Source organism: Molothrus ater, chromosome 12 (genome assembly GCF_012460135.2).
Source record: "Molothrus ater isolate BHLD 08-10-18 breed brown headed cowbird chromosome 12, BPBGC_Mater_1.1, whole genome shotgun sequence".
In the NCBI taxonomy this organism is placed as follows: domain Eukaryota; kingdom Metazoa; phylum Chordata; class Aves; order Passeriformes; family Icteridae; genus Molothrus; species Molothrus ater.
In genome coordinates this window covers 13061530-13077761 of record NC_050489.2, presented here as the reverse complement: position 1 = coordinate 13077761, position 16232 = coordinate 13061530, and the positions used below count along the sequence as shown (strand labels likewise).

Genomic DNA, 16232 nt, shown 5'->3' with positions numbered 1-16232 from the left:
ACACCCAAACATTTCTCCCACAAACTGCCAAATTTTCAGGCTGTTGTTTTGTATGGGGAAGCTTCAGTACATCCACAGTTTGATGCCCAGTCACTGATAAACAGTTGTCACACTTCTTAGTGACTGTTTTAAACCAAAGCTTGATAATGCCTAGGATTAAGATTTTGGATGTGGACTCAAACTGACTTATTATGGCAGGGGAGAGGAGGGCATGCACAACCTGTGGCCTTTCCCAGACTGCCAAATTACACAAATGGTTCAGTAATAAACCCCACTGGAATTCATCAGTCCTGTAACACTTTCAAGAGGCCTGAGTAAATGAGGGGAGCTTGAGAGGAGGGGAGGGAGTTGAGAGCTGCAGCAGCTGCTGCTGCTTTTCCTAATAAATTTGATGAACTACCTCACTGGAAACAGAATGTCCAGGGTTTTATGCTGTTTGTGACCACGGGAGTTCAGCAAGAGAGTCTGGCCTACAATACAGATTTCCCCTGTGGAAGAGTGATTTGCTCACAGCACCATGAGGGATTAGTTAAGAAAAATGGTCAAGACAGTGCTCATGTAATAAAGAGTAGCAAAAAAACCCCACAGAAACAATAGCTCAGGAGAAAGTTAACAACTTCATCTCTCTTCTAGATCAGCTCCAAGCCCCTCTCATCTCATTTCAGACAAGTTTGCCAAAGATGAAAATTCTTTTTTTCCTACTGCACTTGGGACACTTCTGAAGAAGAGGAGAAAGAAACTGAAGTGTTAAAAAGCCATATTGATTTAAATAGGTAAACGTTAATTTTTCAATCCCACACCTATGGCTTAACTCCACTGACCCACTGCAACATTGGGACTGGAAGCTCCTGCCATGAGTGAGAAGTCCCCTCAACAACCCCTCTGTATGGCTGTGAGCAGGGCTTCCCAAAGCCAAGAGCTTCCATTTCCAATTTCCACAGAGGCACTAGAAGGTCACACCAAGGTCCACTGAGAAAACTGGATTGCTTTAAAAATAAATATGTAAAAAATAATTACTACCCCTCCAAATTATGGTCTTACACTGCTACTATACAAAATGCTGTTAATATATTAGAATTTTTTTTTACCTTCTTGTTAATATTTGACAATTTTTTTTTTTCTTAAATGCAACACAGATGAACCAGGTTTGCTTCTGTGTAGAATCAGTTCCACTTTGAAATTCCCGCACAGCCCTGCAAATCTTTCATTTCAGAGCTATAATAAAGGTACTGGAAAACTCCAAATCCTTTCCTATAAGGTCTATGCATCATTTGTAATGATTTTAAAAAAGTTACAAAACAAAACAGGAGTTATGCTTTGCAAAAGCTACATTTGAGCCTCAAATAAATAAATAAAACCATTTCTTTAATCCAAGCAAGTGCTCTATCACATGATAGGAGGGGGCAAATTGCCAGGTTGCATCTCAGCATTGCTTCTTCTCACCAATCTGTATAAATGCAGAGATGAAACCATTCTACTAAATTTTTCCTGCACCAGGAAAACACCAATTCCAACAGTTCATTTGCACATGCTGAGCACACACAGCCTAGGTCAGTAGCCAATACAAGCCCTCAGTGAGCACTAAATTAATGGGACAGCATGACACTAAGAGGCAGCACACTGCCAGAAATTACATCCTCCTGGTCAGATGCAACACAGATCCTGGAAGCCATTAAAGTACTTCTTGCAATAGTAACATTGCTACAAGCAGGGTGGTGGGGAAATTCTGACTCAGATCCTCACACCCAGGTTTGCTCCTGAGTTCCAGCTATGAAAGGATCCAGCACTGATACCAAGAGAAGTGGAGATGTCTACACCTCAGCACAGGAGAGGCTGCATTTTGGATATGTGATGTCCAAACTGTCTTTATATTCTGTATTTGCTCCTTCACAGGAATACAAGTTAACATTCAATTAGAAATCAGAACCACTTTCAAACAAGGGCAGAGCTACATGGCAAAAGAAAAAAAACAGGGGAGGGGGAATGAAGTCAAGCATTATGACTCAAAATCTGGTATGTTTAAAGATATTTGAAGTATCTGTTACAAAAACATTTATTAAAAGTTTACAGTTGTCCTGATTTGAGATGCAAACAACGTATCTGGATTAAACAGACAGGAAATGTGAAATGTGCCAGGACACAGCAGAACAGGACAATAAATACAGCTACTAGAAGCAGTTCCCAATTTTTCCATCTCATGACCTTGCATTAGCATAAAGTGCTGAAATATCTTTCTTACCCTCTTATTTACCCACAATGAAAGAGAAAGGCAGATCATGTATCTTCTCTCCCTGCTCCCAACCCCTTAAGGTTAGGAATCCATAATCAGATCCATGATGAATTGGAAGATCACCACATAACTACTCCAATTAGTTTGCAACCAAGCAAATAAACAAAATTTAAAATAATTCACTATCAAAATATTTACTGAATAACTGTAATTTGGCCAACTAATGAAACACCTGAGTATTCTACTATTCTAATAAAGGCACCATGGTTTGGGTTTTTTAGGGATATGCATATTTGTTTTTAAGGTTAATAAGGACAGGTTCATTTAAAACTGCACTAAACCATGCCACTAAAGCAGTAATGGAAACTAGAGAAAATTGCTGCTTAGATGTAAATTACAAACATGAGGGAGAAAGTTACAAGCAAAAAAAGAGCCCAAAACATTGGGAATTTTTTTTCCTCCTTTCCTCCTTTTTTTTTCCTATGGTGTTATACACTCACCTACCTAATGCCAAAAAGAAGGGGGTGTTTTTGGTTTTGTTGGGTTTTATTCCTTTTAACTTAAAACCAAAACAGACCCCAAAACCCCATGCTGGCTATGAAATAGAGAAGCCTGAACTCTTAAATCCTAATCACATCCCAACCTACACTCAGCTTTGTACTTCCCAGGGCATCCTTTAATCAGCACAGGCCCTGGGAGGCTCTGGGCCAGCCTGGTCCTTCAGAGGGGCCCTGGGAGGCTGTCAGTGCCAGGGAGGTGGCAGACAGGCCACTGGTCCCTGGCTGCTTTGCCAGGCCTGTGAGCTGCCCAAGCCATGGCAGCCAGCAGAGAGCACAGGCAGGCTGCAGTTTATGTACAATTGTTATGTACAATTGTTACACATGTCTTAGAAGAAGGAGACATCAAACACAGCAGAGATGAGCTGAGGAAGTTTCTGGAATTTATATTTCCAAGGTCCACATCCCTTGGCTCCATTTGCTGCGAGTCAAAATACTCATTCATTCCCCACCACTGCTTTCTTCAACTGTGTGCAAACTGCCTCTGGCCACATTTAATCACCAGGATATTTATATTCTTGATTTACACACCTAAACGTGTACATTAAGGCTAAAATCTGAATGCAATCGGTGAAACAACCTAGGCAAAGAAGACAGCAGGGTGTGATAGCAGCATGCACTAGTGAAGGGAGGACTAAAAAATTACTTCTAAGAACCTTTGAGGAGAGGCATTTTTGGAGCCAAACATTTCTACAGTTTTTGAAGAATTCCCAACTATGACCAGGAACAGTATTTTTCATTTGGACTGCAGCAATGCAAAGAAACCAACAGCTAATGACCAACCCTAAAAGAACCAAGGTCAAAGGTTGTCCTCTTGCATTCACCACCATGGCTCTGCAATGGTTAAAAGGCCCACACAGCTGTGCTGGCATCATTGATTAGGGAGAACAAGGAAGCACAGAAAAATGAAGCCACCTTAATTTCAAGCTCCATTAGAACTGAAGGACTTGAGGGCGGGGGGAGAAATCAATGTCTGGCAAATGAGAAAGGACAAAATCTGCAAAAGGAAAAATGCATTTTCAAGCTAAGCTAATGCAAACAATGGATGGTGAACAGCACTTGAGGTTGGCCCTTTAAGGTTGTGTCAGCATTTCCATTTATAAAACTCTGATTTTAGTTACACTCTAGTAGATTACCACAGGCTTTGGTATTATTCTAGCAGATACCACAAAGTACATCACAAATGGTAACATAAAATAGCAATAAGAGCTCAATTGTTGAATAATGCACCCTTGCAGTACCTGATGTCAGAATAAGAATTTTTAAATTACGAGTCATACCCATACATACATACAAACAGAACACAGGGCTGGGGAGAGCATCCTGGGACCCAGATTTTATCAACACTAAAGCAGAAGTTAAGGCTACCTTTGATACAAAACCTATTTACAGTACTTTGAAAAGCTTCAAAATACTCCAGATACTTAATTTCAGCCTGTCTCTCGTGCCACTCAGAAGGATTTCAGCCTAACCCTCTGCCCTCATTTAGATAAAAGCTCTTATTTCTGTATCTGGGCCTCCAGAGAGCTACTCAGTCAATACTCTGAATATCCACACCCAGAAATGAAGACCAAACCTAGTATGCAACCTTTCATTTCAGTTGTGCCTAGGTCAGAAGGCCAAGGTGAAACTTGTACAAATGAGATAATTCAACAAAATTTTCCTTCAGTGTAATGGAGCCAGGCTTTCACCTCAAACTTTCTAAGCAGATAAGCAATGCATGCAAGGAGAGCTTGTGTCTCCTTCTGGCATTCATTTCACAAATCTGCAAAGAGCTGGACTGAGCCAGAAAAATGAGAGCAAAACCATTTTTTCAAATTACCACCATGACTCTGGGCTTTTATTTTTCAAAACAAGCATAGAGGGGTCCAAATCTAGTATCAAGCCCAGTGACATGTTCAAAATAAAAAGCCCATAGTAAAGCATAGCACACACTGTAACAGTCAAATGATCTTAGCAGGAATAAATCAGGCCTTGATCTAGAAACTAACTCCCACCTGGTACCCCAAACATCAGTTTGAAAGAGCAGCACAGAATCTCTCTCTGACCTCCACACATAAACCAAACAGCACAAGTGCAGGGGCCAGGTCCCACCTCACACCTTACAATAGCACAGCCTCCCCACAGTTTTGGAATTACTGCAACCTGAGAGAGGATCTGCTATGACAGTGCTCATTAGAAGAGGAAATCATGGTTTGCATCTTTGGAAGAGTGAAGAAATACCTTTTCTGAACAGAATGGCAATGTTATGTTTATATTCCCATAACCCACCTTTGGGATACAGATTTGCATGATCCAGCCTTACCTTGGATTTTTAAAAGCCAAAAAGAAACAAACAAAAAGACCCAAACACAAACACATGCTAAATATGAGATCAACAAGCACTTGACTAATGCATTCAGTTTTGAAAAGATTTTGCCAAAAAAGGGCATTTTGACAATTTAGAAAAATCTTGATCATTATAAACTCCTGATATAAGAATTATTATAAAATGGATTTACTGCGAGAAGTGCTTGTTGTTCTGCATGCAATTGAGTAACAAACTTTGAAATGAGAGAGGAAAAATACAAATTCTTATAATTTAATGGCAAGCCTAGAATCTTTTACATAATCTTCCCGGCCTACTGCTCTAGTGGGAGACATTTCCTGGACTCACAACCCTTTTATGTGCAAGCAATCTACATTTTACAACTGATAAATAATTCAGATAATTAATTGAGCTGCAATTTGGTGCACTTTTTAGTCAGCACTATAGAGTACCATTTAAAGAGGCTCTGTACAGAAAGTCCCTCCTGCTTGTTAACCCAAGCTGAGACTTCTATTAAGGTGAATTCCTAGATTCTCTTAGCACTTTCTGAATGTCTTGCACCAGCATCCTGGGACTTCATGCCCTAGAATGCTCCCCTCTGATTTTTCTCGCTGTTTTACTCTCTCCATAAGAAATAGGGTACTTCCTGGCATTCTCCTTCTGCAGTGCTGATTGCCATCATTTGAGAGATTAGATTCTAGCATATCTCTCTGTGCTGGCCTCCCACAGGCTGCTAGAACAGACTGCAATGGAAGAAGGAACAGAGAAAATAAATAAATGCTTTAGGTAAGAACGCAGGGAAAGCTCAAGCAAATTGCCAGAGCAATCTCTAGATGCAAAGGAGTGACATGGGAACACATGGCAGAAAGTCTAAAGAGTATTTTCATGCTGTAAGAGCTTTGCTAGAATTTAAAAGTCAGCAGAACCCTAAAATTCATACAGTAAAGGTTTAATTATATTTGTAGCTTTCACACAACTGCAACAGTCAGCAAAGGTTATGCATTAGGCCTGTGCCTCTGGCACAAGTGCCCATATCCAGCACCCTCTCCAGGGCAGTGGTGCACAGAGCTGCACCAATGCAGCCCCACCACCTCTTCAGAGGGAGGAGGGCACAGACCTCCAGTCTCAGGTGTTCACCCCAAAAAAAATCTCTTTGGCAAATGACGCTGTAAAGTAGTTATGAATTGATATGTGCTCAAACTGAAGATTAAGGGACAGATATGAGGAGCACACAGACAAGAATAATTGAAGTGTTAAAGAATCTACAAATGACAAGTTTCAGATGGGATTTCAGGCTAAAGAAACTTGCTGCAAACTACACAGGGTTGTGAGTCTGTGTTGAGCATCAGGAAAAGACAGGTCTGAGTAAGGACAGTTAAGCATACAACAGTAATGATAAAGTGTGGACCAAGTTAATTATGAATATGTGAAGAAGTTTTTGCTGGTTAAAAAGAGTAATGATAATGCCAGAAGGCACAGGTTGAGGGCTTGATGCAGAACAGACCAGGCCTTCCCAATCCACAGAATTAAAGTTTACCAGTACACCTGTGTAAACACTGAATAACAGCAGAGGAACAGTAAATCCTGTAAAGAAATAAAGCAGACCCCTTCCTTATGTCACTGTGCACACTGCCTGCCACATACAATGGGAACAGCTGCTGGAGCAAGGATTCTACACAGTGCACAGGGATGGCTTCATCTGTCCCAAAACAAACACAACACATCTGAAGAAGACCTAAGAAACTATCTAGGAACAAGGAAGAGAAATCCTAACAATCATCAGGAGGTATAAGAAAAAGTAACATAGAAAAAGAAACTTTAGTAGCACATCTTCATCTAAAGCATCAAATAATTTTAAGACCTTTTTGATTAACAGAGGTAATTAGAGGACTATCAGCAATGTCTAACCCAAAGGCCCTCTTACATAACTAACAAAAACTTAATAAAAACTATTCTAAAAGAGTCGATGACTGCATACCAGAACCTAGAGATAGGTACAGAGACTCGTCCATATTTTAAGCAAGTAACTTTCAGGTACAGACCACAGCCAGACAGCTTGAGATGTGACTGCAAATATCCTCAGAGCAGAGGATGATGTTCTGCAAGACATAAAATCCTTGCACCTATTAACTGCAAAAACAAGCAAGGACAAAACTTTTAAAACTGACACTCAGCTCATGTGCCTCCAAGATGATCTGGAGTCCCTTGCCATCCTTCCCCTTGCAAATCACTTTTAGCTAATTGACTATGAATGTTTTCTGCACATGGCCTGCAAAAAAAATGTAAGACTCAAAGCACAGAAGTATTGGGCCTCAGAGATGAGTTGCTGAAGTGGTCAGTGATTAAATCACTAGTGTTAATCATGATTCAACACAGCAAACATGGAACTTTGATTTAAATGATTGATTTTAATCCTGTTTCTCATTTGTACTTTTTAGCTGTTTTCCTGAAGAAAGCACTGAATTGCATTGGCTGATTTGGCCATCTAAACACAATGATTTGCAATTAATCACTGGCTTTATGTTAAATTTGGAGCTTTTCCTGAACAGGAGGATACATTCAAATATTGACAAGGGCAACTAAAAAAAGGGTACTAGAGAGAAGAAAACATACTAAGATCACTACCAGAATATACCACAATCACCATTTCAAATAAGGTCTTGAGATTTGGTATAATTGGGAAAGAACATCAGCTTCATATTTTAATTAGGCAACCAGCAATAATATAAAATATGATTATTATGCAATCATATCCATTTTCTCACGTGCCACAATCTCAGCTCCAAAGAGTCAAGCACTCTACTGCTTCTGGGCTTGAGAATCTACAATAAAATTCTTCTTACAACAGAAAGGAAAAACTGTAGAAATCAAAGCATTAACAGTAGTAGTAAAAAAAAAAAACCCACCAAAAAAAACCCAAAAAGGATAAACAAAAAAGAGGCAAGAGTTATTGAAAAAAATCTAGACAGAATGAGGTCAAGAAAGACATGTACCAAGTTTAACATCACCAATTAGAAAGACAACAACATCAGAAATTGGGGCAAAGGGATAATATGAGAAAAGACAGAAAGTGAACAATGCCAGTGGTTTAGAGCTCTCACTCTATGATTGGGCAACATATAAAGTCTCCAGAGTACTAATCTTTAGTGAGAGGCCTTAGAAAACTGGGGTTAAATAAGTCTGCCTGAAGACAGGAGACCACAGGGCTCCTAACACTAGCATGAGATTCAACTAAGGGCCCTGCACCCAAAATGGATGGCACCAAATGCAAAACTAAATCATACATTAGATAAAATAATGTGATTTCAGGGTAATTTCACCTGCCTCACTTCCCCTCCTGAAGTTAAGCAGTTTAGCATACTACTTCTGCAAAAAAGGAAAGAAGAGCTTACAATTCTTCTAGCCCTCATAAGTCAGCCATCTGCCAGAAAGGAGAGAAAAGATGAGCTTCAAAATGATTAACCAGTAATTCAGACTGTTACCTTCAATGCAACCCACAACACCAGTTCCACTACCAGCTCTTAACTGAGAAATGAATATTGCAGGTTGCATCATGAAGATGTTCTACAAGGGGAGGCAACAATCAGAAAGCAAAACTAGATGGGTCACAATAATTTGTAAGACACCCAGAGAAAATTTACAGGAAACTTTACAAGATAAAATCATCTGGTAAAGCATTTGAACCACAGCAAATTCAGTGTATCACCAAGACAAGGGTGTGACATCTGTGACACAGTGAAAGAAAAAAAAGCTATACCCACCTCTTTTGATTGTTGACTCAAATGCCCCCTATTCCAACACCTGAAAATTGCCTCAAAAGTGTTTCCACATGTTTTTCCAATCAGACATAAAAAAGGTTTCAAAACTATGAGAGAGTATCCCTGCACAATTTAGGCTTGCAAGGCCAACAGAGACAGGTCCACAAAGGGAGTACATACCTAGTTCTTCTTGATTTCAGCAAGAATTTGGAACTTAAAATACTTCTGTTATCTTGGTATTTAACACTGTTTCTCGTGGCTAACTCAAACATCTTTCAGCACTGAAAGCAGCATCTCCCCTCTACATTTCCTCTAGCCAGTGAATTAAACAGAGAGCAAAATGATCTCCACAGAAGCCTTAGAACAGCTCTGCACCACAACACAGGAACAGCAGTGGCAAGGGCAGTGTAGTTCATGTCAGAAATTTCCCTACCTGGATGTCAGTGTCCTTCACAGGTTCAAGAGGCTCAAATGTAGTGGCTGCACTTAGACTCTCAAGCCTCTGAGAAATGTGGGATATATCAAGTCCTCTAGACCCAAGAAGAACTGATCTGTAAGGAAGAAATTGTACAGATATGAAATTAGTATTGAACAGACAGAACTCTAAACCCAGACTCACTGCTGATATTTAGGTCAGCTTGCCACGTACAGACAGCACTCCCAGACGTGTCACAAAAACTGCACAGAACCAAACTTTGAACAGCCCTGTGTGTCTATGTAAACACCTCAGCCCTGCTGGAGTCTTTCTGCTGTTCCACTGCAGTGCTGCACAGCTGCCAAGTCCTTCCAAACAGAAAAAAATGTACACCATGTTGGTAAACATCTTCAGCAGCAGCCAGAACAAGGTACTGCACTTCTTGGCTTTAGCATCCAAAATCAAGAACAGTAGTTCCTCAGATAAACCCTTCAACTATCCTGTTGTTTTTTGGAAGCAGAAGAAAGGTTGGAAGAAAAAAAAAAAGGAACAAAAGCTTTGCAATCGTTCTGTTGTCATCTTACTGCAGGGGTTCCATACTGTTGTCTCCTTATCACAAAAGTTTCATGCCTTCTTGGTGTTTCTCGTGGGCAGCTCCTCAGAACACTGACTCTCTCTTCTTCACAAGGCAGCCAACCAACTCCAGTTCCCCTCTCAACCAGCCAACCCACTCTTTTATAGCATCTTCATCTCATTGGTTACAGCTGTGGCCTGTTCCCAATCTTTGATAATTGGCCCAGCTGCAACTCCTTAGGGGTAAGATTACATTCTACACTATCTTTATTTTCTTACATTCTGTTTCTCCCAGCAGGACTCCCCCCACGCTGGACACCAGACCCACCAGAGTCCCCAGCGCCCCGTACTCACGCCTTGACATCAGCGGTCTCCTGGGAGGTGCGGGTCAGGGTGCGGGAGCGCAGCCGCTCCCCGGCCTGCTGGATCTCCTGCAGGTTGCGTTCCACGTGTGGCAGCTCTGAGATCCCCTCTGTTTCAGCTGCCAGCTGCTCTGCCTGCTGCAGCAGCTCCCCAAAGCCGTCCGTGTCCATCTCGGCCGCAGGTTTTGCTCGAGACGCACAGAAACCTTCAGGGAAAAAGGGAATTCTTGCTCAGCTACAAACAGTTTCTGTGCCTGTGGGGTCACAGACAGAGCAGGTCTTCTCCAACAGGATATACCATCTATCCTCCCCAGGCACTAAACATCAAGGAAATCTTTTCAAGTGGTCTCAGAGAGCTTTCCCTTGCAAGACTACAGTCTGTGGACCTGTCAGAAGTGGCATGCAGATGTCATATCACAGTTCATATTTTGCCTTAAAACAAAGGAGGGTGAAAGCAGAGAAGTCCCTGTGAAGAATTTGGGGTTAATTTAGTTATAAACTTCTTGCATACACACATGAATAGATTGCTCAGAGCACTGACTCCGTGATCCTTATGGGTTCCTTCCCATTCTATGATTCTATATTCTTATCTATTATGAAGAAAGATGCATACACGTGCAAGCATAGGAATATATGTGGGCTGAAAACACACATAAACATGAAGTTAAATTAGCAGCAAAACAGTTGAGCTATAGATGCACACAGACAGCCATAACTAGCTGGCTGTTAAAATGTGTTGCTCCATGTGTCATTAACCCCCAGCCAAAAGAAATAAGTTCATGTTCTTCCAGTTTAGAAGAGCTGTGTTTAAATTCAATGCCTGCAGGAAGTTTTACCTGTGTGAGAATTTCTTGCATTGACTCAGTGACAGAATAATTAAAGAAGTTAAAGCACAAGGCAAGGGCTGTAACAGAAGATGCATTAAATGCATCATACAGTTCCAAATTCAGAATGAAGCCTGCTATTTTTACAGAAAGGACAAAAGCATACGTGCCTGGGATCACTATGGAAAAAGACATGTAGCTGCAATGGTGTCCACATTGACAAAATATGAAACCCAAAACCTCAGTTTCACACACCAAATCATGGTTTGCAGCTAAACCAGCTAAAAGCAATATGTATCAGGCACCTCTGTAAAGCCACAGAAGATCACAAAAATCTGTGATGCTGAATGATGCCACAGAGACAGAAATCTTTTGCACCCAAACCCAGAGAGCCTGGGATGAAATAAGAGAAACCAGATGTCAAGCATTAACTCCAACTGTTTATCATTTATTCAAAAGTAAAATCAGTGAAGACTGTCTGGTTCAAGGAAGCCCTCTAAGAAGAAAACAGGGATTTTTCACAAATCAACAATAGCCTGCAACTCAAGTATTTCTTTGTACTCCTCAACCATACCAAAGCAATTTTACAGTAGAATTTGAACATTCCTTACATTCTCTGTCTCACCACCATTCCCAAGTGAGAATACTACCTACTACCAGCAGCAGTAGCAGCACTTTCCTCTGTCTGGACAAATGATTTAAAAGCACTGCATGATGATTCATTCAGACATATGCAGTTTGAGAGAGAAATCCTCCTGCCTGGGTGCCAGGACAAACCCTAACAGCAGCATCCAGGAATGGAGAATTTCACAAGCACTCCCCACACACTTCAGGAAAGCTGGGGGAGGGAATGATTGTATTTCCAATGACTTGTTAATCAGGTGAGATAGCAGAGACCGGATCTGTTTGAACAGATGAGTGTGCCACCGAGATGGAGTGCAACACGGAGGAGGAGGGTGGAAATCAGCAGTTCCATGCCCTGCAATGCAGTACAGAACATCTTCCCAGTGTTTACTTGCAATAACTCAGATGCACCCCTGCCAGGAACAGCCTCTGTTGGCAGACACTGACCAGAACAGCCACACTCCTGCACGTTCAAAGACTGATGAGATCCTCCAGGAGCAGTGACTGTGAGAACAACACAGACTTCAGCTGGATTTGATCCAATCTGGTCCACTTCCTCTTTTCATTACCAAGATCAAAAGCTGGGAGTGTAAGAAGCACCAGCTTCTCAGACTGCTGAAACCAAAAGCACAAAAAATCAGTGCTACAGAACTGCACCCAAACCTGCACTTTTTACCTGAACACACCCTGTTAATATCATGTAAGGTCTGTCACATAAGTTTGCTGTGTAGGACAATTGCAACAACTCTGTGAGACTGAACCCAATTCAGCAAATAGGGAATAAACTGGTTATTTTGGAGCAAGTTAAAGTACCTGTGATTATAACCAAGCACTGGAAGCAACATCTCAAAACTCAGGGAGTCAACACTAAACAGCTTTTTCTAAGTGACAGAATTCAAACATTTAGACTGAATATTCATATATTCCTAACAGCACAAACTTTGTCTCCACCCTGGCAGAATTTACTGCATTCAAGAGTCTGCAGTCTGACTCTTCATGCTGCTGTGCAAGATGGAAACTGCTTCCACAGCAACCAGTGATGGCAGATTTTCATGTCTGGCTGGGGAAGGAGCAACAACCAACACCCAAGAGAAAGAAAATACTTCAGAAATTATATTAACTTCAGTGAAACCAGACTGACCTTGGGCTAAAAGCAGGACTGAAAAAGCTCTTCTGTAAAACAACTTTGATGACTTATCAATAGAAGTTGCTGCATTAGACAACGATTCCATTAAACCCCAGTTTAATTTCCCCAACATTTAAAACCACACATAAGCACTATATATTGTACAAACTGACTAAATTTGAGCCACAAAGAAAACAGAAAAGATGACAGGTCTTGTACACAAAGCTGAAATACTCCAATGCATGTGCAAGTATCTGCTGTACTTCACACATTGACACATTGGGTTTGTGTCAACTAACCAATTAACTTTAAGAAACAGTAAAAAATTAAGTTTTTCCAGTGCTCTGGAAAAAAGAAAGGAAGAAGATGTCACAGGAGAAGGAAAGCCTCATCCACTACATTCAGAGTAGCTGATGAAGCAAGAATTCCACAAGTTACAGAAAGATTCTTCAAAACAGGGAAGAAAAAGGAAGAAATCCAGCGTTGGCTTCTCAAAGGGGCTCCCACCTCAAAGTGCTCAAGAGACCCAGTCTGATGAGTCAGGATCAGCTTCTTGTGGAAAGAAAACACAAGAACACAAGTAGTAAGAGCAAGCCAGGAATGCTCTGCTTCCTACAGCCAAGATCTGAGTAAAAAGTGCTTTTTTGACAGGCTCCAAGCCTGGGCTGCTATAGAGAGTGGAGCAGCTTCTGTCTACTAAGCTAAACATGAATAAGTACCAGGTCCATTTTGCAGGCCTGGGGAATTCTATCTGAGCAGCAGCAATAATACCCAGCTCCCACATGGCACAAGCAGACATCCAGACATTTCAGAGAACAAGTCAGCAACGTAATCTCCGTGTTACAGACAGGCAAAGTGAGTGAGAAACACAGAGATGATAATCAAAGAGCAGGTGGACAATTGTACAATCCAAATATCTGCTGCACATTTTCAGCACTCCATCTCCTTGTCCCTAAAACACAATAATGTTTATCAAACCTAACAGAGAAAGCTTCCACACCCTAACTACACTAAACCCAGATGAAATCACAACAGGCCACCTTAAAAATACCTAAAAGCTTTAGGCTATATTTGGTACCCCAGCTGGTACAACAGCCTGCAACAAAAGGCACATGCAGGAAAATCCTGAATAGAACACACAACAACCTTTGAAACAATACTCTTGTTTCTTCTACCACTGATCCATTAATGCTCCTCTGCCTCCTATAGAAAGGCTTCCAGTCCTGCATATTCTCTTCTTCATCTCATTTGTAGGCAGATAGGCAAAAGTCCAATCTTTTTATGGTCCCAGAGAGCCCTTAGAGAAGGGATGTTGAACAAAAATAGTTTTTTACAAAGTTTTAAAGGCAGTAACATTAGGTTACTTGCACTTGCACTGTCAGAAAGGACAAGAAAGGGCACACAACGCTTCTCTACACTGTTCATTATTTAAAGTGGACCTGAAGAGTAGGCATTTGAAGTGATTTCTACCAAAACACACTAGCACACTTTTATCTGCCATAAATTCCTCATAATGGTCTCAAGTCCCCACTGCTCTGAATAACTGACTCAGCTGGCAGTTTTGCCATATTACCATGTTCCCTCTTTTCCAAACACTTAGCCTTTATTTTAAGCAGTCAACTCAGCAAGGAAATAATTTCACAGAGTGGCAAACTGACCCTCATTAGATAGAGCATTTGGTTCAGTATTTTAAGTTCCTTACATGAAAATTCATATTCTCCCTCCTCATTGAATTTCCTGTCATAGCTGCACCACAGAAACTTTATGGATTTAGATGACAGAATCACATACATTCTTCCAAGCAATTTTAAGCTTTTTCTATTTGTAAGTTTTCCCAAGGAGCAGGAAAACTTTTTAAGACACAACATAAGTGAAATAGCACTTATGAAAAAGCACACAGGAACTGGTGTTCCTGTCTCACTATCATCTTAGCTCTCCATGCCATAACTACTGTCCCCAGACCAGCATGACCAGATTGCAGAAGAGAAGCACTCCTTCTTTGCACCCGGACTTTAATTCCAGCTCGTCCACTCACTGTTCATAAATTCTTCCAGTATCTGAAGGGGTCCTACAGCAAAACCAGAGAGGGACTCTTTGTCAGGAACTGTAGTGATAGGACAAGGAGTAATAGATAAACATTGAAAGAGGGGAAATTAAGGAATTCTTTACTGTGAGGGTGGTGAGGCTCTGGCACACGTTGCCCTGGGAGGCTGTGACTGTCCCATCTCTGCCACTGTTCATCATGCCAGGTTGGATAATGCCTTGAGCAACCTGGTCTAGCAGAAGCTATCCCTGCCCACGGTAGCAGGGGTGGAACTAGGTACGCTTTGAAGTCCCTTCCAACCCCTAAACATTCTAGGAATTCCAAGGAACCAACCAGCAAACCGACAGTGGGGAAGAACAAGCTCCATGCACAGAACTCGAAACAGACATCAAGCCACACACATAAATAAACCCGTTCTCCGGAAACGTTCCCAGACAACCAGCTTCTGCTTCCTGAAGCACCAACACTGCACATCGCTTCAACACTTGTACAGCCGGGCTCGGCGCTGCCGACCAGCACACAAACCCGCTGGGCAGAGCGGAGCAGCCCCTCCTGGCGCTCCCTCACCGGCCCCGCTGCCTCAGCGCGGGTTATTGACAGCAGCAGCTTCGGGGAGCCCCGGCAGGGCCCACGAGGCGGCCCGGAGCGCTCCCAGCCAGCCTCCCGCCGCAGCGGCCTGCACGGGCCACAGAGGAAATCATGGGCTGGGGACAGCTGCCGGGAGCTCCAGATGCGGGGGGAAACGGGCAGCGCGCACCAGAGGCGGGAAAGAAGCGGGGAAAGAGGCGGCGGGACGCCAAACCCCAGCCCGCCCGCACAGCGCCCTCACCTCACCTGCGCTCCGCGCCGCCCGCTGCGCCCGCCGTGCCCTGCGCCGCGCGCCCCCATTGGCTGCCCGCTTGCCCTTTCCCGCGCTTCCATTGGCCGAACGGCCGCGCGTCTCGGCTTCCCGTGCTCCTATTGGCCCAACCGCCGCGCTCCGCAGCGTGCCGGTTCCCGCCCCCTCGCGAGAACAACTTTATTGAGGCTCTCGGAGGGGGCGTGGAGTGAATGGGGGGGGCCGGGGGGAGGACGGGCGGCTGCCTCCGGAGGCCGCGCGGGTTCGAGGCTGCGTCCCGCTTACTCGCGCCGAAATCAGCGAAATAAGAGATATACAGACAGAAATAACGTGCACGAGGAGGTTGCTCCTCTCTATTCCTCCTCTCCCTTCTTAGTGAGCCCGGACTCTTGCTGGCAAACCCCGTCTGTAAGCTGATTCCGTGGGAGTAAAATGCGGATAATGAATTCATGCCCTTTTTGCCTCCTATGGCCAAATACACAACAAACAAACTCACAGCCGGCAGGTGCTCACACCATCACCTTTACAATGGTGTCCTGAGGGTGTATCCACAAGGATTCACTGTGTTTGGTC

At 42.7% G+C, this 16232-nt stretch overlaps 1 protein-coding gene across 3 annotated transcripts in view; it reads right to left on the bottom strand.

Moving 5' to 3' along the window:
• The window catches only part of NUP93 (nucleoporin 93), a 74475-nt gene extending 58774 nt beyond the window's left edge, over positions 1 to 15701 (bottom strand). The window contains exons 1-3 of one of the 3 annotated variants that reach the window (XM_036390225.2): positions 15656 to 15701; positions 10196 to 10409; positions 9287 to 9404 (exon numbers count right to left, since the gene is read on the bottom strand). In XM_036390225.2, the coding sequence (XP_036246118.1) occupies positions 9287 to 9404; positions 10196 to 10374 (297 nt within the window). In that variant the 5' untranslated portion in view covers positions 10375 to 10409; positions 15656 to 15701. Of the gene's footprint in view, positions 1 to 9286; positions 9405 to 10195; positions 10410 to 12098; positions 12117 to 15222; positions 15241 to 15655 lie in introns of those variants that run through there. The other 2 variants (XM_036390227.2, XM_036390226.2) reach the window with 2 other exon arrangements.
• Between the last annotated feature and the right edge of the window lie 531 nt (positions 15702 to 16232).